Raw genomic sequence first — 23,851 nt, 5'->3', positions numbered from 1 at the left:
AATCTAATCATGTCAATTCCACTCACTTTGCCAATGATTGGTTTAGAAATGGGCGTGGGATGCAATTTTGGCTAACAAGGCATAAGGGGAAGTCTTGAGTTTCTGGGAAAGTTTTCTTTACTCTTCAAAATGCCCCTTCTCTTCTCATCTAAATTTTAGGTCTTGTTATTGGGATCATCCTTTGTTAAAGGATAGAATGGCTAGAGCTGTTGCAGCCACTTTGTAACCATAAAGGACAAACCTTAGACAAAAGCAAACACCAACTTCCAAAGTGGGAAGATAGTGAGACTCTGGTCTTTGATGCATGACTTCCTCCTGGGAAAGAACTAACTCTGGATTTCTTGTTATGTGAGAAAATACATTTTTCCACTTTAGGAGGAAACTTTGGTTACTGACAGTTGATGAAAATGTTTCATCTACACAAAAGCATGCCATGCTCCATGTATATAAGACTGGGGATGGTGGTTATATTTATACAGCACACAGCAGCAGCATCTCCCATGTAATCATGCATTCAACCAATACTTGATGAGAACTTAACATGTGGGACGCTTGTGCTTGGTACTGTTGGAATATGACAATGTTTTCTGACGGTATTCCTGTTTTGAAGGGTCACACCATCCAATGGGTGGAGGATGGGGCATAAAAACGTGTAGACAAACATACCAAGAAGAACTTGGTACTAACTAAGAGGTACCCACAAGGTGCTGCACGGATGCCTCCAGACTAGTGCCTTGAAGCTTAGTGAAGGAAGAGGTACATACTCTTTATCTTGAAGGATGGTTACCTTTTAGGCAAAGGGGCACAGAACAAGGGCATTGTGAGGGGAACAAAAATGCAAAGGCAGAGATTGGAATCTACCAAAAAAGGTCTGTTTTGGGAAGAGGGAGATGTCCAAATTAGTTGAGTTGATGTAGCCAAATGTCAGTAGCCACGAATAGACAGGTGGAGAGGAGCAGATGGTGCTTATCTGACAGTGCCATCCTTCAGTCCAGTCCAGCAAAGAGAACACTGTGCTGAGAGCCTGACTCACTGGTCTGAGTCCAGGTTTAGCTACCCAGTACTTATGGGACCCTTGGTCATTCATGTGTCTCAGAAAGAGCTACAAGAAAGGGTTGGTAATAACTGTCTTGCCTTTCTCAAGGGCAACTGTAAAGTACAGTATTAATGTGAGGGGTTATTTCCTCCACCTCCAGATGTAATTATACATTCACCCATTCTTAGGCCCCTGTCCCTGTCTCAGAGTCTTCCTTCTTGCTCCTGTTGGAGCTACCCTCCAGCCTTCTCCTTGGTTTCATCAACCATTTCCCATATTTCAGGTATTTTCAGTATTTCCCTCTGTGTCCTGGGTTTTTCTTTTCTATCTCCAAACAAACAAACGAACGAACGAACGAACGAACGAACAAACAAACAAAAATCTGACTTTATTCCGCAAATAATGGGAAGGAATGAAACGTTTTTAAGCATGACCAGATCTGTCTTTATAGGTAACTCTCAGAAATATGGAGAGTCAATCTCAAAAATTAAATATAATCAAAGTTCTTCCTTAGGGCCGGCCAGTGGCTCACTTGGGAGAGTGTGGTGCTGACAACACCAAGACAAGGGTTAAGATCCCCTTACTGGTCATCTTTAAAAAAAAAAAAAAAAGTCCTTCCTTAGATCCTCCATATCCCTCAAAACACCATCCATTTCCCTTTTTCTTTTTCTATTTTTTTTTTTTTTTTGAGGCTGGTCAGTACAGGGATGGAACCCTAGACCTTGGTGTTATCAGCACCATGCTCTAACCAACTGAGTAACCGGCCAGCCTCATTTCCCTTTTTCTTACCAAACTTCTTTAAAAAAGTAGGCCACTTTCCCACCTCCTTTTCTCATCTTCTACCCACTGTTAAGCCCACCCTAATGTTCAGTTAATTGGTCTCTCAAAGGCCATGATGGCTGAATCTAGGGGCTTTATCTCATGCTCATCCTGCCTGATTTAACCTGCCCTTGTGAAATCCTGTGTCCTGGCTTCCTCCGCCGCACCCTTTCCTCCTCCTCCATCTCCCCCTCCCTTTTGAGTGTGGGACTTCACCAGGATCCTGCTGACCTTAGGCTTTTTCTCACTCTTCCGGAAACACGTATTTAACCTCATGACTTCAACAGTCCCACTGAAGATGAGCCAAAGTTACCTTTAGATTTGGGTTTCCCTTGCCAAATCTAATCCAACAGTTTCTTACTGAACTGTCAATGTGTCTGTTTGGATGATCTGTGACTCCTCAACTTCAGCTTGTTCAAAGCTGGAGCCATCTTCTCCTCTTTTAAACCTGCTCTTTATCTGTTGTTCCATATATATGTTTTAATAGTCTCACCATCATCTCAGCCTGAAGTTTTGACTCGTTCATCTCCATTATGTTGTCTTATATTTAGGCAGTCACCAAATCCGATTAATTAGTCCTTGAAATGTCTCCAGAATAATTCACCTCCCTTTTACTCATATCGCTACTATTCTTTAAGAAGTGTTCATTTATTTACTGGACTGTTACAATAGTTTCCCAAGTGGTCTTCCCAACACCACTCTGTTTAAATCAGAATGATCTTCCATATTTCTGAGAGTTACCTATAAAGACAGATCTGCTCATGCTTAAAAGCATTTCATTCCTTCCGATTGTTTGCGGAATAAAGTCAGAATTTTTTATCATGGCATTAAAAACCTGTTACAGTCCAGTTCCATCTTAACTCTCCCAATTCATATTCTACGCCTCTTCTGCAATCTCTGTCAGTAAAATCCCTGTCAGATGAAGGTGCAGTTCAAACCTCCTCTTCCCTATCTTCCGGGGCAGAATTAAGTTACCTTTTCTTTGTACTCATAGGGTACATTGTTTCAAATCGTTCTTAGAGTCACCATCCTCACACATAATTATAATGATGCCTCTGTATCTTTTAAAATATTGTAAGCTCTGGCAGTGTGTATTAATTACCTCCTGCTGCATAACAAATTATGACAAGATTTAGTGGCTTAAAACAACAAACATTATCTCACAGTTACTGTGGTCAGGAATTTGGAAGTGGCTTATGTGACTGGTTCTGGCTCAGGATCTCTTATGAGGTTGAGGTCAAAAGATCAGCCAGGGCTCCAGTCATCTGAAGCCTTGACTGGGGCTGGAGAATCTGCTTCCAAGGTACCTCACTTGCATGCCTGGCAAGTTAGTGCAGGTTGTTGGCAGGAGGCCTCAGATCCTTGTCACATGGACCCCTACATAGGACTATGCATATCTTCACAATATGGCAGCTGACTGTTGCCAGAGCGAGGGAAGAGGGAGAGAAAGGAGAAACCCAGAATGCCTTTATGACCTAGTCTTGGAAGTCCCACACCATCACTTATGCCATATTCTATTTGTGAGCCACAAAGTTCAGAACACACTCAAGGGGAGGGAGATGAAGAGCCACCTTTTGAAGGGAGGAATATCGAAGAATTTGAGGACATATTTTAAAATAACCACCACACATGGGTTGTCTTATCTTTCCGTCTCCAGTAACTAGCACAGCATCTGGCACTTAGTAGATGCTCTACAGACATTTCTAATGGAGTGAATGTTACTGGAGATACTGGAGGTGGAAGATCCATGGGAAGATCCGCGGGGGCCACACATAGAATGGTGGTGGTGGGAGAGATACTGATGTAAGAACTCATAGGACTCCATGAGAGGGGTTGGGAAGAGATCCATTTGGGGCTGAAGATGGTTTTGGAAACTAGTACTTGGAGATGGCTATGATGGCTGAAGCATGCATCCAGTACTTCCTCCACAGGGTTTCAAAGGGATGAAATATTACATCATGCATCTAAGAACCCTAAGTCTAATTGTTCAATTGTACTTGAAAGGGCCCAGGGCTGGTAGTCAGCAGTGTGGGCACTACCTAAGCCATCTCTTTTACTTCAGGTTCCTCAGTTATAAATGTGGAGGTTATAATACCTGACTATCTACTGGGAGTTACAGCCTAAACCCTTAACATTAAAAGGTTGACGATGTCCCACCTTTTGCAGGAAATTCCCACCGAAATATCCTCTACAAATAGTCATGGGGAAACATGGGGTAACCGTTAGGTTGAACCATTTGAAACCCTGATATTCCATAGTTCAGTCCTACAAAGTTTGAAACTTTGAACACGCTTCACAGGTGGAAAAATCAAGGTGCATCAGAGTTCTTGATCTTTTTATTCCTCATAAGACTAAGATCCAACTTCAAGAAAGGTCAGTCTTGAAGTTAAATGAGGTTTAGTCCAATAGAGGCATTACTTTTTCATTTCCTTGAAAGTCAGATAAGGGAATTAAAGACCGGAGACTGTATTGTAAATACTGAGAAGCACAAGCTTAGGAAGTAAAATTTCTCTAGGAATCCCATCCAGTCTCAATCCCATTTCAGACTGTGCCATTTAAAAAAACATATTTACTTAGAAGTGAAATAACTGTGGACCTAATAAAAAAAAAAGGCAACAGGAATTAAATAGTTCTTTGTTCATTTTGCATTTTTGCACATCTAGAAGGTGATTAGTCCACTCCTTCATTACTAGTAGGATTAAATCCAATATTTGCGAATATAAAATTAATTTATTAAAAAGACTTTTTGTCCTTCCAGGAGTACTTTTAAGACTTAACATTTAATAGAAACTTTCAATGAGAAAATTCCTTCTTTTATTCCTCTTCTTCAGAGCCATTAATATTGAAGGCAGACTTTGGGCAAGACGTGTAAAACTAATTTATGGTAGCACGAGGGTCTCAAAAGTTAAGACGCCAAACTGCGATCATCCACCCACTCCCCTGATTGGAACATAAGGTCGCCTAGGGCAGGGTCTTTTTGTTGCTTGCTGCGTATTCACAGCAACCTGAGCCATGCCTAGCCCAATGCAAGCTCTCAACCCCCGTCCATTCATTTAACGTCCGTGCAGGGCGCTGTGGTCAGCGAAAAGGCCAGCCCGCAGCTGCCCTGCCCCCACCGAACCTGCACTGCCCTCGGCCCCCCAGAACCACAGCCCGCAGCCCCGGGAATATCCGCCTGCCCGGCCCACCCCTCGGCCGGCCCGCGCCTCCCGGCCCTTCCCTTCCCGCGGAGGAAGGAGCAAGGCGCCCAGGAGTGGGAAACAAGGACCCACTTCCTGTCGGGGCAGGCCCGGGCGTCCGCCTCCGGTGCGGCCTGCTCCCTCCACGCGGGAGGCGGCCGAGCCCCGGCCACCGCGAATGCAGCCGGGTAGGAGCCGGGAGCCGGACGAGGACGACCCAGGCCGCGCCCTCCACCGCCGGCCGCCGCCTCCCGCGCGTCCCCGGCGGCGACAGGGTTAAGCGCGCAGGGGCGGGGCCGGAGCGAGCCCGGCGCGCCGAGTGCGGGCCGCGGGTGGGAAGGGGGCTGCGGCCGGGGGCGGTTCCGGGCGGCGGGGGCGGTTCCGGGCGGAGGAAGGGGGCGGGGCCCAGAAGTTGTTCCGCGCTGGGCGGGCGGGCGGCAGCGCGAGCGGGCGGCGGGCCGGCGGGCGGACCGGGCCGGGGCTGGAGAAGTTTGCGCTGCGGCTCGTGAGCGCAGGGTGCGGGCCCCGCCGGCCGCTGCGCGCCCGCTGCTATGGCTTTCCGCAGGAGGACGAAAAGTTACCCGCTCTTCAGCCAGGAGTTCGTCATCCATAACCATGCGGACATCGGCTTCTGCCTGGTGCTCTGCGTCCTCATCGGGCTTATGTTCGAGGTGAGAGACACTGGGGAAGGGGGTGCTGGGGGGCCGGGCAGTCCCCCTCTCGGACGCCGCCCAGCGTAGCCCTGCAGATCCCCGGAGTCCTTATCTGAGCTGGGGCGCCTGTCTGCCATATACGTTATCTGCACCCCCGGCTTTGTGCACTGTACCCCCCGGCATGTACCCCGGTCAGCACAGACAGCACCCCCCAGCTCCTGGCCGTGCCAGCCATGCCATGCTCTGTCGCCCCCCAGGGCACCCACCGTATCCTGCAGTTTTCTCTGCAGACCTGAAACCCAAGCCTGGCCTCGACCCAACCGCAGCGCTGCCACCCTGGTCCGACGCGTGGGGTTTCCTTTTTGGCATCCGGGAGACTCCCAGACCCGCAGTCATTGCACAACCCCCCTCCCAAGTAGTTGCCACTAGCGCTTCTGGGCTCTTCCAGTGGGAGGGACCCTGGCCCTTTTTTGCCTCCCATCTGATTTTCTGAGTGTTTTGCATCTCAGCTCTGGAACTTGCTGGGGTGTTCACGTGTGGCCCTGGCCCCATCCCAGTAGTGGCCTTCTGCTGTCCTCTTGCTCCCTCTTTTTTCGCTCTGGCCTAAAAGGCCAGCTTTATGATACCCTTTATCACTTTGTGGACTGTCCCTTTAGATCGGTCTGTGGTGGACCTAGAGCTTCACCTCTTTACAGGAGCAAGGAGAGGAACAGGGACACCCTCCACTTTTAGGGGAAAGATGATTCTCTTATAGCTGTAGGTAGGGGTGAGGGCAGATGATGGGATCCTCCCGCGACAGCAGTGCGCAGGTGTGGGCCTCAGAACAGGGAGTTTCAGTAAGCAAGCAAGGGGTCAGAATCCAAGGGGGTTGATGGGAAGGACTCCTTACTCCTGCAGAGCGAAAAAATGGGATATTCCAAAGTGGGAAGAACTGGAAGAAACTGGGCATGGGTTTGCTGCGGCATATCTTGTCTCAGAACTGAGATATGTGAGTGACACTCCCCTCACTCTCACCGTGGTCTCCTTTGGTTCCTTTCAGAGGGCTCCTTGTCCTCCCTTTTGGGTAGAGTTGCTTATCTGCATTCTCAGGGGTGGGTTAGGAAGCTGTACCCATTTGTAAACTGCCTTGGTGATGGAGGATTCCCAGCATGGCTAATTTTTCCTTCTGTGTCCCTCTCTCTGGGTTCTCTGTCTCCTCTCTATGGATGACTAGGCTCTGCTTGGTTGGTGGGGCTGCTGTCAAGCTGGGGACATTCTTGTGGTGACCAAGTCCGGGTTGGATGTGTGAATGTATCCTTGGCTGGCTTCAGGGTCTGTAGGAAATAAACTTGGGGCTAGGATTGGGATCTCAACTCACTTTTTGGTAGTGCTCCTTTAGTTCAATCCCTCTCCATCCTCCCACCCTCACAGCTCTCTCTTGTGGTATATTGGAAAGGGCTGTGTCAAGGCAGGGTTGTCCCTGTGTCCTGGTCCCTGCTGTGTTGCTAGTTTGACTGAAACTGACTGCAGCCTCAGTTTCCCCATTGTTAAAGAGGTTGGTCAAACCTGTCTTCCTCACAGGGTGGTTGTTAGGTTTACCTGAGATCATGTCAGCAACAAAAGTCATAACATCCCACCAACGTGGAAACCAGTCTCTTGCTCCTGGAGCCCTGTTATTATTTGTCATAATAATAGCTTAAGGAAATAACAGGGAATTTGTTTTGCCCAGCCAGTACCCTCGTGTCTATTTGCTGTCCTCCATTCTATGAGGCCACCCAGTGCCATGTCCCTAGTCTTGGAGAGTGTGGCTGGAAAGACACATGTGATGGCTTCAAACCTCACAGCCACATGCTCTGCAGCTGGCCAAATCTTTCTGATAGACTGTGGCTCTCTCTGCTGTTTCTGGCTTTTGTTAAAGTTTGTGACTCTACCTGCTTTATCTTTGCTCAAAAAGTGCTGCCTAGCTTTTGAGAGTGCTACCTCCTTCCCTCCCTGCCTCTAGTCTTGTGGAAAGTCCTGTGTGTTAAACCTGCCACTCTGGGAGTTGAAGGGTGTTAGGATCTCTTACTCCCAGTACCTAATGAAAGAGAAAGGCCCCGGGTGAGAAAAACAAACAAGCAAACTACCCTCCCTCCCCCTTAGGACTGGACTGGGGATGTGTGTGGCAAGGGCCCTGGTTGACATGCCTGCAGGTCCCCTCTTCCTACCACCCCTGCTGCTCCTGTAGTGCCTAGACCTTCAGGGATTACAGGGCAGGTGTCTCCTCTCAGAGGCGCCTTGTGGAATCATCGATTGTCTGTTTGCTGTGGTCTGAGAGAAAAAGGGCTTTGCCCTGAACCTCCAGTATGAAGGACTCGGGTTCTTCTGTGCTAGGCACATAGTGGGTCCTCACTGTCTATACCCCCTGACTGACTTTCCACAGAGGTAGTTATTTTTGAGGGGCCCTTGGAACTCCGCTGCACCTACCAAATGAGAGCAGAAACATCCTGGATACTTCTAGGGCCCTCAGAGAAACAAATGTAGGCATCATCACACTTGCAGTAAAACGAGGGTGCAGGGGTTGTGTCATAACCCAGCACAGGTCTAGTTAGGGTTTTCTGGGGCTCTTCCCTGGAGGTGTGTGGTGTGTATCCACGGGTATGGGATGCATATGGTGGGGAGGGGGTGCAGTCCAGGACTTCAGCACTTTCCCGGAAGTGAGAACAGAAGGAGGTGCAAGGGGAACCTCGGTGAAGGGGAGAGAGGACATCAGGCTCTTGGGTTTCTGACTTGGACCAGGCTGAGATTCCTTTATTCAGAAGCTGAGCTGGGAAAACTCAATTAATTCTTCCCACAAAGAGCAGCTCTCCTGCGCCGCCCCCCCCCAGTCCCCTGCCCTGCCTCTGCCAGTGCGCTGGGCCCCGCTTGCCCCAGGCAGCCACAGCCCTTGCGTCTCCACGTCATTCCTGCCTTGGTCCTTCCCCAACTCACTGGTTGCCTCTTCAGCATTCAGGGGGCTTTTGTTTCTCTCTCAGGGACTCCAAAATCTCAGTTTTCAGTACCCAGAGAGATGGTGACTCCAGATTCATTCCTTTGGGATCACTTCCTTTTGGGGACACACACGGAAGGCTGTCTCTCCCCTCCTTTTGGTTTAGTTTTGGGTCATCCTATTTCCAAGGCAGGGGCCAGCTTCCTCCCCCTGATCCCAGGTTTTCTCCCCGTCCTACAGGCTGTTTGGAATAGAGGAGCTGTTCTGTGGAGCCACAGCACTTGGCTCAAAAAATGTCAGGAATGTGGAACTTTATTTTTCCCCCTCCTTCCTTTCCAGCTTTCTTAACTCCGCTTTCGGGAGAGGTGGCTTAAGGGGGAGTTTTCTACTGGACAGTTTGGTCCTTCAGTCCTTTCTAAGGTGGAGTGTGGCCTGACTGTCTTCAGGGTGTAGACCAGTTGGGGTGTGTGTCAGATTTGAAAGTAACCTTCCCCCTCCCCTTTCCCTTCGCCTTCCAGTGTCCCATTCTGTGCCACGTTTCAAACCGAAACAGGCAGGGAAGAGGAAAACTCTTTCATTAGCGAATGGAGAATGAGAAGAAGGGGGCACATGGAAGAGTGGAAGCAATTTATATACTACCTTCAAAATGTCATTTCGAGACAGAAACTTTTTTTTTAAGCTTGTTTGCAGGCTCTGCAGCTGTAAAGAAATGTTGCTAAAATTCTGGGCCTGTCATTTGTAGGTTTGGTTTCTTTTTGGTCTGTGATGACTTAAGGGTTTAGGACCCAGAGGAATTTTAGGGTAGTGGCTGGTTTTTGCTTTTTAGTTGTTTTGGAGGGAGATGTGGCAGATCTATTTTCTTCCCTGTGCCTGCCCCCATGATTGGCTTGTCAGGAGGAAATGTTTGCAGCATACACAGCAGGAGCCCGTTGTGTCACAGCCTGTTAGTAGGTGGGTTCTTCTGTAGCAGTTCAAATCCTCCCAGACACACCTGTAGGCATCATGACCTGAAATGAGGCTGCTGGTTGTGTCTCTTAATATTAGCATTGTAAAACAATTCTGTTTATTGTATTAATAAAAAGAGGTATGTAAATGGCACAGACATATGTCTGTGGATATGTCATCTTTTTTTGAGTAACTACTTTTTTTTTGGTGGCTGGCTGGTAACGGGATCTGAACCCTTTGACCTTGGTGTTATAATCCCGTGCTGTAACCAACTGAGCCAACCAGCCAGCCGTGTTAAGTAACTTCTAATGCACTTTTGAAGAAGTTCCTTTGCCAGCTTTTATGGTTCCTGACTTTTATGCATCTGACTCTTAGGCTCTGACGCAGTACTTCAGTGAATGGTGTTCTAGAGAAATTAGAGGAAACAGAGAGGTCACTTATTCTCTTGGGTGCCCTTGTTCTGTGGTTGGATTTCTACATGCATGGTTTAGTGACTTAAGCAACAGAGCAGAAATTTGGGGCTAGATTTTCTCCAGTCAAGCCTCCAGTGTATCCCTATCCTATGGGATGTAGGGGCACACTGGTTATTCCTATTTCTTCCCTTGGCAAAACGTGATATCCAGAAAGGTGGCATTGATCAGTTAGTGAGTTTTTAACCCAAACTGCAGGGTGAAGACTAATATTTATACCCAGCACTGTGCCTAGTACATGGGTAATCGATGGTCTGAACAGCCACGCTGATGACTGTTCTTATTGGCTTAATTGTTGAGTCTTTGAGTCCACCTTCTACCCTCACCCAGCTCAGTGGGCACCCTGGCTATATCTCATTTTAGAGATGACACGTTTGGAGATGGAGATCTTTCCCCCACTAGTTCTGCAGTGCTAGTTATCTATTCTTTAGACAGGCTGATAGCTCTACCCTCAGTCCCTCTTTTCCCTCGGGAGCCCTGTGGTATGGTGCTCCACAGAGAACATCTGTTTTCTCTTCAACATCCATCTTATTAGAGCATGGACCATGGGTACTGGAGGGTCTTAGGGCTACCACTGTCCACTTTGTGGAGAAGTAAAAGCTAGGAGGAGACTGCCCTGCAAGTTAAATAGGTGTCACTTTTCTCTTGCTTGTTCTGTTGTCTGAATCCTCAGTCACTCATTTCTTGGGGGCACTGTCCGGACCGGTCACAACAGAGCCTTAGTACTGACTGTTTGTAGAATAACATGTGTTGCTATGGTGAAAGCTTCACTCTGGCAGGCATGAGCTCCTTTTTGATCTGCTTTGCTGTGGCAGGGGCCCCAGAAATCACTGTGTGGCATAGCCAGTGTACCTCTCATTCCCACCCTGATAAATGACAAAGCCAGAGGGTTGATAAGAGCGGATTAGAGTTCCCAAACTACAGAAGTGCTTTCTAATCAGTGAGAGTGCTATTAGTAGGCTTCGGTGGGAAACTTTACTGATAGTATCTCTTAACCTTTTTTATCCAGCTCTCTGTATCTGGTATCCATTGGTACCTAATGGTTAAAGAAAGGGGAGGGGAAAAAAAAAAGGAAAAGAAAACAGTAAAACTACTAACACAGTTCCTGAACAGCCCTTCTTGTTTCATGAGCAGACCTTATCTTTTACACATTCTATTACTTTGCCTTGATTTATCTCCACTGTCTCAAATGTCCCACAGTAGAGGAGGACCAAACCTTACTTAGTCATAGCTGGTTAACGTTTTCAGTTAACTGTGTGGTTTAAAGAGCTTTGCAAGTGACGCTTCTAGACAGTGTAGGTTCACACGGCTTTCCTTGCTTTTCAGTAGAGGAAAGGAAGTTGGATTGTGAGTGAGGGGCTCTGAGGCCCCTGGAGCCCTCTGGTGAGTTTGTGGGAGCCCACGGTTAGGAGAGGGGCTGCTCTGTGGCTTTCCACCTAAGCCACGTTGCCTCTTGATGAGTTCCCTCATTTGTCTGGAGGGGTTGGCAGCACTTCACATCCGTGAAATGCTTTACTAGCCTCACCCTGTAATCGGGATGGTTTATGGGGGTTGTCATACCCATCCAGAGCTGGGCTTCTAGAGGAAAGACTTGGCCAAGGACCATGCACTCTGAGTTAGAGTTGGAGCCAAAATAAGAATTCAGCAATGTCTGGCTCACATTTAGAGCTCAGCCCTGATGCTTCCACCAATGGGGCGTCCATAGAATGTACCCACAGGCTGCTTTATTTTTGTCTGAGTGGAATCTGTTTATTACCTGGAAATAATGTCTATGGGTTGTTGTTCCACTTGGAGGCTTTTCTGCCTAGAACAGTCATTGAAATTTGCATCTCACCGAAAGAGACTACAGAGAATGACCTGAATATGTGTGACATGACATGTGAACATAGGCAAATGGGCAGATGCTTTACCTACTGTTAAAGTTATTGCCTGCTACTTACCTACCTTCTGTGTAAGAAAAAGTGCCTGGCTATTATATTTTCACTGTCTTTATCAAGTTAATTTAGTGGCCATAGCTCAAGGGCACATATTTTCTTTGTATTTTAAAAGTTTAAGACCTTAAAGGGAGGGGCTGGCTGGTTAGCTCAGTTGGTTAGAGTGCAGTGTTGTAACATCAGGGTCAAGGGTTTGGATCCCCATACTGGCCAGCCGCCAAAAAAAAAGACTTTAGAGGGAAACCTAAGAAGTTGTCTGCTGTGTTTACAGAAGAGGAAAATAAGGCCCCTAGAGGTTGGGAGATGTACCCAGGACAGTAGAGTGAATTTTTGGCAAAACTGGGGTTTGAACCCATGTCTTCTGACTCATCTCTGGTGCGTCTTCTATACTTCTGCCCCCTGGAATTCTAGACTCTACTTTGAATGCCAATGTATGTGTAGAAGTCTTGAAATTGATAAATCTTTCTTAAGAGTGCTATGTTCATTTATTTGGCAGCTGTTTATTGAGTGCCTGAGTACCTGCTGTGTGCCTGTGTTGAGTTCTGAGAATGCAAGATGAATAAGGTGGGGTCCCTGTCCTCACAGAGGTATAATGTGTAGCTTAAAGCTGATACACTGTGGATAGGAGTCAGGTCTAGAACTTGATGTGAGTTGCAGGTGCAATCCCAGATTGTTGGGCCTCAACCTCAAGCCATTTCTATTGGTGGAAGGGGTGGTTTATTAAATTAAGATCTAACACCATAGGTGTAAGGTTGTCAGTATTCAGAAGAGAAGAGTGGTGGTCGCTCCAAGATATCCTGTGAGGCACAGCTGGTACTCTGATACGGACGTTACTGCTTAACGGCAGTATGTGCATGCTGCTATAACAAAAATACTGTAGATTTGGTAGCTTAAACAACCAGCGCTTATTCTCACAGTTCTGAAGGCTGGACGATTCCAAGATCAAGGTGCTGTCAGATTCGGTGTCTGGTTAGGGTCTACTTCCTGGCTCATAAATTGCCGTTTCTTCTTCACACGGCAGAAAGGAGAGAGAGACATATCTCTGGGGTCTGTTTTATCAGGGCACTAATCCCATTCATGAGGGCCTTACCCCTATGATCACTTCCCAAAGGCCCCACCTTCTAATATCATCACATTAGGGGTTAGGATTTTAACATAGGAATTTGTGGAGAGGGGGACACAAACATTCAGTCCATAACAGGCGTGTGTGTGTGTGCGCGCGCGCGCGCACGTGCATGCACATACAAATGCAATTTCTAGTACTGAGAGGCTTTTATTGATTGAAACCATGGCTGGGGCTAGGAGAACTCTCATATGGTTTCTTAAGACTCTGAACAGCAAACCCCAGCATGATCTGTAATGTTCCTTTTGGGTTGGTGGAGGTGATGATCATACCAGGGGTGGGAAGAACATAATCGTCTGAGCCTCAGTTACCCTGCCTTTGAAATAGGAAGAAGACCTCTTAATAAAGCTTCTGAATTTTGCAAGGACAGAGTATTGCTAGTTTAATGAGTGTGTTCCTTCATCTCTATTATAAAGGTGTAAATACTCCCTTGGGGGAGTATTTAATTTTTTTTTTTTAAACAGAATTTTTAAAAGAGGCTGTTGTGTGACCCACCAGCATTATGAAGACTTCTGTGGGTACTGGGGAGGGAGAAGGTTATACCTGCCTCAGGACAAAGGGGAGAGATGGAATTTATATAGTTATGTCCCTGCTTCCTCTTTTGACCTCCACCCTTTGCTTTGAGGAATGGCCAGGACCATGCTAGTTAGTCAACAAGTGTTGATGGCCCGGTCAGTATGCCTGGGGCAGTGCTGGAATCTGCGAAAAGATAGCTTCAAGATTCAGTGAGAACATGGGTTAGGGTTAGAAGTGCTAGGGACGTATCATCAGCTCCTTTTCCTGAAGGTTAAGAGCAGTCTGGGGCAATCCTAGGATAAACAAACCTTCCCTTCAGCAATTCCTGGAGTCCTGCAGGAAATCGCAAGGCCTGCTTCACAATGCCTGGTTTCCGGCTTAGAAGAATTCCTCAGAACTTGGAGCAGAATTGAAGTTTTTGGGCCCAGTGCTTCTGGAGTTTAGAGTGTGTTTTTAGTTTGTAGTCTGACTTTGTACTCGACCAACTTTTGGCCTCACTGGGCAAGGAATAACTTGTTTGTATGGATTTTGTGACTATGTCTGGAAGAGGGATGTTGAAGTAGAAAGGAATGGGTGATAGTTGATTTTTTAAAAAATAGCAGCTTGGTCTCTTGTGTGACCTTGAAAGCTTGAACATGTACTCTTCTTCCAGAGTCCTCGGGGCATGAGGTGTGGCGGTGCCCTGGCGTGGCAGGCCTGCCGCAGTGGGGCATGTGATGGAAGGGAAGAGGACTGGGGCCTGGATTCTTCTGTCCAATAGCTGGGTGGCCCGTGCTTTGTGGGAGAGTTGACTGCCCTGTGGTTCAGTCATGCCTTCTTAACATGGGCATGTAAAACAACATGGGCTGGGAAGTGTGTAGAAGACCTGCGTTACCGTCAGAAACAGGGAGGAGAGAGAGGGAGGCACCTTCTCCCAACTACACAGATTTAGGAGTAGAAACTAGAGAAAAGTTGTGCCTCCATTAGGTTAGTGGGCTCAACTTCTAGTCTTGGTTTCATTTCTTATTTGAGAAATCAGGTTCTAGCTTAAATTTGGATTTGACATGTAATACAACTTAACTGAGCCCGTGGTGGGGAGGTAGAGAATCCATATAATAGACAGGAATTGTTGGCTGGGCTGGGCTGGGGGAGGAATGGACTTGGCTTTGTGACTTTGATGCCAGAGGCCTTGTGGCCTCTCCACAGCTGACCAGGGGACTTGGGAAGAGCAAGAGGTGGTCCCTGACCTGGGCAGAGTGGCTTATGCTCTCTGCTCTGTCAAGTGAGGTTTTGTTGGTTTTTATTACACCAGTCCTCTGAAGGCAGTCTGGGACCCTAGGCTTGAGAGAGAATTTTCATATGGATAATATGCTCATCCCACATACACATCCGTGGCTTGTTTGCTTTCAGATCAATAGGGTGAACCTAGTCTCTGAACCTGACCTATGATCTGCCATCTCTCCAACCCCACACCTGAAAGAGTGCCCTAAAGGCTTTACTCAGCCAATTAATACTATTGTGTCTACAAGTCCCACTTCATCTCCTTGGCCTTTTCATTTCCTCTGACCAAAAGTGGCATGCTTTCTTCCTTACAATGATGGGGAGTGAATTAACAACAATACAGGAGCAGAGAAGATGTTGTGTGGAGATACATCAGCACGTGATTACGTACTTCAGAGGCCTACTTTTAAGTAGGATTTATCCATTATAGTTAATACTTGAAATATCAAAATTTTTGCTCACCACAAGTAGCGCACACCTGTGCTGTCCAATATGGTAGCCACTGGCCACATTTAGCTATTTCAATGTAAATTCATGAAAATAAAATGAAATTAAAAATTTAGTTTCTCAGTTACACTAGCCACTTTTCAAGTGCTCAGTAGCATGGATATAGAACATTTTGATTATCACAGAAATTTCTACTGGACAGTGCTGGTCTATACATTGCTTTATGGGTTTGTTTTTTGATTTTGTTTTTGTAGTAACAAATACTAAGGGATCCTATGGTGTAGTTCTGTTAGGAAACCATTAGAGGCCAGGATCACAGTGGTTAAGGTAATGGCCATAGAGTCAGACCGTCTGAGGTTGAATTCTGTTTTGCATTAGGATCCTAGCAGTGCCATCCAGCTGAATTATTTAACCTCTCTGTGCCTCAGTTTTCTCATCAGTAAAACGGGGATAATAAAATTTCATAGAGTTGTTGGGAGGATTGGAAACATTAATGCAAAAACAGCACTTAGGAGAGGGCTTGGTACAGAATAATAGCCCAATACATGGTACTTATTGTTATTGTTACATTCAGAAAGTGTTGGAGTGATACCTCTACTGTGTGGAACCTCTCTTTGTGGCTGCCTCATTCTTTTGTTACATAGCCCAGAAACAGGATGCAGGTTGGAATAGCTGATGATGGCCCTAAACCTGTTCCCTGATGCCATGTACTCTACACCCAGGCTAGTGCTTCAGGCCCTTGTTTGAAGCCCACCTACACTTACTTTACATACAGTTATATAAAGCTTGGTTATCTGTTTCCCAGACTCATAGGAGAAGAAAGAAAATGGGAGAGGTGGCTGGGGTAGGTAGACGGGGTAGCTAGCAACTGTGAGAGTTATCTGTTATTAAATAGTTAGAGGTCATAAGAAATTTAAAAAAAAGAAACACCATGAATACCTGGTATTATTTAGTATATGAGCAAACAGCTTCAGTAGACTTTGAGGTTATTATGATAGAATAGTACAGTATAATACTTGATCATAATGATTATCCTGTAGTTCCATGAAAAAGTAAAGGGTATCCAGTATACTCATATAGATTTTCAGAAAGATATCTATCAATGATGATTAATGTTAAATCTTCAAATCTAAATCCATGGTAATATGGAAAATTTATTCAGAATGATTCCTCCCCAGAAATTTCTGAGGAGCCACAGTTTTATAGTCCTGAAATAAAAAGCAAAGTCGATCTGCTGTATAGTACACTTTATTACCCATAAAATGTGAAAGAAACATTTTTGGCATTCTTATCACGCAGCCTGGGAAATATCCTCATTCAACACTATTCAGCCACCCAGCCATTTGATTGTTGTTGTTGTTTTCAGTCATTCAGCAAATACACCTACTCTGCAAGACACTGAAACCTGAAATGGAAGCCAGCTAACATATTTGTCGACACAGCTTGCTCTATGGTGTTCATTTTGGGGCCTTCAGAAAGAAGAGAGTGTGATGCTTTTTGGCCACTCTTCTCTGACTTTCTTGGGTCTATATAACTCCAGGCCTGACAGTTTTGGCCCTGCCAGATTGTCACTGACCACTTACCACACGTTTAGCCTGTAGCTACAGTGTAGCCAAGAGTAACCTGACCAATGTTGCTGGCATCTTAGTCTCACTGGTCTGGTCAGTCGTTGTTCACATGGCCCAAGGGATGTGAGTCAGGACTGAGCTAGTTCTAACCTCCTGCCCCCTCATTCTGCAGATGTTGATTAAACATTGCTTTTGTATAAGCCATCGTTCTAGATGCTGGGAACACAGAGGAAAAGGATACATTGCCTAATCACAAGGAACTTACCCTCTGTCTATAAGGGTGATAGACGGAAGAGGATAAGTGCAGTGACTTGATGGTGGGAGCTACAGTTGGGCTGCCATATTGGTCTTCTGTGGCTAGCACACAGTGGTGTTCAGTATGCAGTGCTCTACTAGAGGGGGTGCTTGGGGAACATAGAGGAGGGGCTCATAGCTCAGAATAGGGGTAGGTGGATGCTAAGTAAGGCCAGGGACAGAAGATGTGAGAGGGCGCGAGGCAGAGCGATGAAGAGAGGGTGGGGCTGATGCTGTATCATAGGATGCTGTGGAGGTGGGGCATAGGGTGGGAGGGAGGGACAAGTGGTGAAGTGAGGCCAGATCACGGAGGGCCTTGAAGGCCATGCCACAGAGTTCAGACTTTATCCTGGAGGTAATGGGGAGCCTTTGAAGAGTTTTAGAGAGGATAAGTTTAGGGAGGATGAGTTTAGGGATGTGATGAGATTTTTCTGGAGACTTCACGGAGAGGGGCTTAAAGGGTCAGATTAGAGACAGGGCATCTGGTCAAGAGACTGTGGCACTGGTCCATGTGAAAACTTCCACCCAGGGATATTTCAATGTGGAGCCCCTGTCAGGAAGTAACCCGCAAGAAGCAGGAGGGACCCACACAAACTGAACTCTGTCTGGTGTTGATTCAGAGACTTTAGACACCGTAGGGTCTCTCCCAGCTCTTCTTCCCATACCTTCTGTGTGACACAGGCAGGCAGGAAGCCAGCTATGTGGGATGGGCAAGGACAGCTGAAGCTGGGAGAGAGAAATAGCTTTTCCCTAGACTTTATCATCACCCCTACGCGTGCATTGATGCTAGTGCTGTCCTTGAACATGAATATCGTCCTGTTTTACTGTCTTATGTTGCCTTTACATGACTTTATGTCCTTTGGACTTATTAAAAAGGTATTTGCTTGTATCTAATGTGATTTCTAATTTTTTAAAAGGTAGGGCCTCAGCAAGGTAGAACATCTTTTCCCTCCACGTTTTTTGATTTTTTTATTTTTAGCTAAATAAGCCATGAAGAGTTTTGCATACAAGTGCCATGGAAAACCTAAGGAAGCTGGTTTAGTTCCAGTGTTCAGTGGGCGTAGAGTGAGTGGGAACTTGCTTTGTGGAGGCTTTTCTAGGGAATGTTGGGGGTGGGGAGGACATGGTGTGTTTGGTGGACAGAGGAGTGTAGGCGTGGCCTGTAGGTAGCATTCATTCAAAAAAGTTATTGAGTACTCACTGTATGCGGGAGTTTACCTGTATTTTGCACCTGGGAGTAACAGGTGGGGCTGTCAGTGAATCATTTTTTGAAGTGTGTTTGACAGTAGGAGAACTAGCTGATCCGTCATGTGCCATCTATTTCTTTTTTTTTTTTTTTTTTTTTAAAAGATGACCGGTAAGGGGATCTTAACCCTTGACTTGGTGTGGTCAGCACCACGCTCACCCAGTGAGCGAACCGGCCATCCGTATATGGGATCCGAACCCGGGGCCTTGGTGTTATCAGCACCGCACTCTTTGTGTTATCAGCACCGCACTCTCCCGAGTGAGCCACGGCCGGCCCATGTGCCATCTATTTCTAAACTTTTGCCAGACCCTTAGAAACAGATGCAGTAAGATTTTGCCCTTGTCCGATTTCCAGCACCATGGTTAAATCTGGGAAGCCTTCTTACCAAGTCCTTTTGGTGATACCCACAATTTTATTAGCTGCCCCACCTGATCTTCGTGCATGGCTGTAGTTGACAAAGTCTCCAGAAGTGGGAAATGAAACGAGTGGATATACGGGAACAGAAACCCACAGCCATTGTCTGTTCACTGAGTCCATGGGTTTTACCTCCTGAATTGCTCCCAAGTCTCCTCTCATGCTTCATGCTCTTTGGCCTTAGCTCAGAGGCCTGGCATCCCTCATCTCTCAGCTGCTGTGGGCCCGAATGTGGCCCCAGCCTCTCGGCTCCTCTGGTGCCTCCTTCACACAGCTGGACTGGATTATCCTCAGACTCAGAGCTGAGCATGGGACTCCCTTCTGAACACCTGCCGGGCACCCACCTGAGGCTGGGTGCGAGCTTGGCTTCCAGTCTTTTGCCTGGAGTTCTTGTGCCTCCTGCAGGCCTCCCCCTGCCCCTCATCACAGGGCTGTCTACCTGCACTTCCTGATATGCTCTCCTCCTCATGCTTCTCTGCTTTTTTTCATGCACCTTCTCCCCCAAGTCTTCCTGTTTCCCTTTTCGTTCTGCTAACTCCCATTTCTCCTCGAATGCCTACCACAGGTATGCAGAAGCAGCCCCTGCTCTGGACACTTTCCTGGCCCATCTTCCCTAGTAGAGCTAATTCCTCCTTTCTGCCCTCCTTGGTATTTTTCTTGTTTATTCAATCAGCCAGACCTGGGCTGAGCATTTGCTGTCTGCCAAGCACTGTTCTTGGGGCTAGGGATGCAAAGATAGAAAGGCGAAGGTTCTGTTGCCACAGAGCCGAGAGTCCTCAGGGAGGCAGGCATGTTATCGCTGCTCTTGTGTGTACAAGGCACAGTGTGCACATCAGGGAGGGGAGCATTAACGCCCCTAGGAGGGTTAGGGACAGTTTAGTTTGAAAAGGAGAAGTTTGGGCTGGGCCTTGAGGTCAGAGGGGCTTTGGCCATGAAGATGTGCTGGGGATAGGCTGTTCCAGGCAGAGACAGGGCATGGGGGGTGTGGTGAGGGGCTCTATATTGCCTAAGTTGGGGGGGGGTTGGTAAGGGAGGAAGCGGCAGAAGATGAACCTGGACTGGCAGGCAGAGTTCATTAAGGCCATGGAGGTCTTTGTTCAGAAGTTTGGATTTGGTCCTCAGCTTAGGTAATAGGGAGCCACTGAAGATTTCTGAGGATGGGAGTGACTTGATCAGACTTGTACTAGGAAGCTCATGGGTAGTAGGGCCAGCCATGGCCTCTTATACTTGCTCTGAGGAAGGAAGGAGTTGTTTCACATTTTCTCAGCATCCCTAGCACCTCTGTACCTAATGTGTATTTGGTGTGAATTATCAGGGGTGATCCTGTGTACATACAGAATAGTGTGTGTCTTGAATTGCCTTTCTACTGCTGGTGCCCTTTTGAAACTTTTCTATCCACACCATCTCTTCTGGGTTCTCAGGTAACCAGTAAGAGATGCTTGCAAGTGCATTAGGAGTGCTGGCTGCTTTAGCATGTGCATACAGATAGAGAACCTACAATCTTAGCCTTTTAAAGTTAAAAAAAATTTGGGGGGGAATAGGTATTATTTGATGATGAATTCCCATGGCTGAGAAATAAAAAACGTATAAAAAGGAATACGTGGAGAAATGTCCCTTTCCACTCATATGTTCTCATCCAGCTCCTCCTCCTTTGCTCCCACGTAACCACTTTTATTCATTTTTGTGTGTCTGTCTTGTCAGGTTTATTTATGCAAATACAAGCAGCTATAAATATGTAAGATATCTATATCTATACATATACATATACATGTCTGTCCCCTTTCTTACACAAAATGAAGCATATTATCTACACTGTTTTGCACTTTGCCTTTTCAATTAACAAAACATCTGGGAGATCTTTCCATGTCAGTGCACAGAAAATTTCCTCATTCAATGTATAAGGTTGCATAGTCTTCCATTGTGCAGGTTCACCGTAATACATTTAATCAGTTCCCTTGTGATGGACACTTGGGTTATTTCCTGTCTTTTGTTCTTATAAACAATGCTGCAGTGATTATCTAGGTACATATGTCATTTTGTAACTATACAGGCATATCTTGTAGGATATTTTCCCAGAAGTGGGATGATTGGGTCAAAGTGTAATTGCGTTTGTATTTTTGATAGATATCGACAAATTGTCATTATCCTTTAAAATGCAGTGTTCAAATCAATGAATCAGTTAGCCATAGGCTATTTACTATGTATCCATGAAAATGTACAGTTATGTACTAAAAGCTCTACCAGTGCCTGCAGTGATCTTTTCTACTGTTGTATTCTCAGCATCTGGCACAGTGTGTGGTATGTAACAGGAATCAAATACTTGCTGGAGTCTTAAAATTACACTGTTTGGCACGTTTGGATAATGGGGCTCTTTCCTGTTGATTATCTTTCAGCCTCTCCATGATGTTTCTCTTGTCTCATGCCATTCATACTGGTTCTTCCCTCAGGACACTTTCCCTCTTTTCGTGCGGCCAACTTTTCGTAGTTCCTCAGACCACAGCGCTTGTTTTCTAGAAAGCCCTCTTTTACCCCTGGACGGTGCATTCACTCCTGCCTCAGCTTGCTGAGCCCCCTGTGCTTCCCGTGTCATAGTTCTGAGGGCCCCCACCTCTGTCAGCTTGGCTGTGAGCTCCTTGAGGGCAGGAGGGCTTATTTACCATAGGATATCTAGTATTCAGTGTAGCACTTGGCATTCTGCTGGTTCTCATGAGATATCTTTTCAGTAAATAAGTGGTAAAGTAGACTTACCAATTGATAACACCTTTACAGAGAACTTTTCTGCATTTTTAATTGAGATATAATTTATATATTATAATATTTGCCATTTTAAAGCGGTTTTTAGTATATTCACCATGTTTTGCAAAATCATCATTATCTAATTTCTGAACATTTCCATCATCCCCAAAGAAACTTGGTAGCATTCATTTCCCATCACTTCTCCCCACCCTGGCAACCACTAATCTACTTTCTCTGGATTTGCCTATTCCGGACACTTATGTAAATGGAATCATACAATATGCGGCCTTTTGTGACTGGCTCCTTTCGCTTAGCATAATGTTTTCAAGGTTCATCCACCCATGTTGTAGCATGAATCAGTACTTCATTCCTCTTTATGACTGAATTATATTCCATTGCATGAAGATACCATGTTTGCTTATCCATTCATCAGCTGATGGACATTTGGGTTGTTTTCACCTTTTGGCAATTATGAGTAATGCTGCTGTGAACATTCATGTACAAATTTTTGTATAGATATCATGTTTTCAGTTCTTTTGGGTATATACCTAGGAGTGGAATTGCTGGATTATTAAATAATTTTAATTCAGGCAAGGAGCTGGCATTGGAACTATATTGATCAGTTTATCTTTTTGATCTGAGAGTTACATATCAGGGCGAATGTTACCAATATTGCTCATTACTCTGGCTTCACACAGCAGTGCTGCTTATCAAGAGGTATATTTGATAGACTGTAGGCCAATAATTGTGGCTCAGAGGCAAATGTTGTCAGAGTTCATATGGCAGAGTTTAGTGAATGCTTATCATATGCACTGTGCTAACTCTATGGAGATGCCAAAACACACGGATATACAGTTCATGTCCTAATGTCAGATTCATTTGAAACAGCTACATATCCATCTATACTGAACCAATTAGGGAAATTATGGTATAGCCATACCATGGAATACTAGAGGATGAGGTCATGTATTGACATGGACTGATGTCAGAAAAAAATAAGTTACAGATCATTATGTGTAAGATGAGCCCATTTTAATAAAAACCTTATGTTTATATATGCACAGGCAAAACCTGGCATGATCATGGCAGACTGTCAACATTGACTATATCTCTAGGAGGTAGGTTATAGAAGACTTTAGCTTTCAACTTTATATGTTGCTCTTTTTAAAAATTTCTCACAGTAGGTGTATATAGATTTTAAATTCATTTAACTTCCCACAGTTCTATTTTGGGAAAAAAGGAACTTGAGATAACAGTTATATCTGTAACACTAGATATTGATGTAGGATATAATATTACATATTGGCATATGACTAAATGCCAGTACATTCATGGCAAACATAGTAATCTTAGAAACTGTGTAAGCCCAGAGGTGAGAGAGCTTTTAGCAAATCTTCATGAAAGAAGAACGGTACTTGGCTTGGGTGTTAATGGATGGGTCATATTTATGTGGCACCTCACAGTTTATAGAGTTGAAGGTAACAAATGTGCACTGTGTATTGAGTGCTTACTTTGTGCCGAGCACTTTACCTGTATTCTCTCATTCAGATCTCACCATTACCCCATGAGGTAGATGCTATGATTGCTCCCATTTTATAGGTGAGTGGACTGAGGTTTAGAAAGCCTAAATAACCTGACCAGAGACTCCCATTGCTTATAAATGCCAGAGCCAGAACTCAAAGCCTGTGTGTCAGACTTCACAGCCTGAGCGCTGTGCTCCATTTTATTTATTTATTTATAAAACATGACTGGTAAGGGGATCTTAACCCTTGACTTGGTGTTGTCAGCACCACGCTCTCCCAAGTTAGCTAACCAGCCACCCCTATATAGGGATCCGAACCCGTGGCCTTGGTGTTATCAGCACCACACTCTCCCAAGTGAGCTACGGGCAGGCACCCTGTGCTCCATTTTAAAGAGAAGAATACTGAGGCCTAGAGAACTCAAGTCACTTGCCTGAGATCACACAGCTAGTAAGTTGGGGAACCAGGATCTGAACTCAGGGTAATCCCAGTAATCCATCATGCCTGTTACACTGTTGCTTCCTGATATGGGTTCCAGGCTGTTGAAATCCCTGCAGTGTTAGTGGGAGGCTGGGATGTTCTGGTCAGAAAGGTGTGCGAAGCTCCTCCTGCCGTGCCCCCTTTCTTGGAGACTCGCATGGCATATGTACTTATTAAAAAGTACCGTCCAACATTTCTTGGACCTGCATGACCATCTCTTTTCAACTAGTATGTAGTAACATCCCACAGATCTCACTTAATGAA

At 45.8% G+C, this 23,851-nt stretch overlaps 1 protein-coding gene across 2 annotated transcripts in view; it reads left to right on the top strand.

Moving 5' to 3' along the window:
- Positions 1-5,470: 5,470 nt before the first annotated feature.
- TRAM2 (translocation associated membrane protein 2) overlaps positions 5,471-23,851 on the top strand; it is a 67,912-nt gene continuing 49,531 nt past the window's right edge. For both annotated transcript variants that reach the window (XM_063097339.1, XM_063097337.1), the window contains exon 1: positions 5,471-5,705. In XM_063097339.1, the coding sequence (XP_062953409.1) occupies positions 5,586-5,705 (120 nt within the window). In that variant the 5' untranslated portion in view covers positions 5,471-5,585. The remainder of the gene's footprint in view (positions 5,706-23,851) is intronic.

The sequence above is a fragment of the Cynocephalus volans genome, chromosome 5 (genome assembly GCF_027409185.1).
Source record: "Cynocephalus volans isolate mCynVol1 chromosome 5, mCynVol1.pri, whole genome shotgun sequence".
NCBI classification, from domain to species: Eukaryota; Metazoa; Chordata; class Mammalia; order Dermoptera; family Cynocephalidae; genus Cynocephalus; species Cynocephalus volans.
Note: the sequence above shows the minus strand (reverse complement) of the source record. Positions and strands in the feature narration are given on the sequence as shown.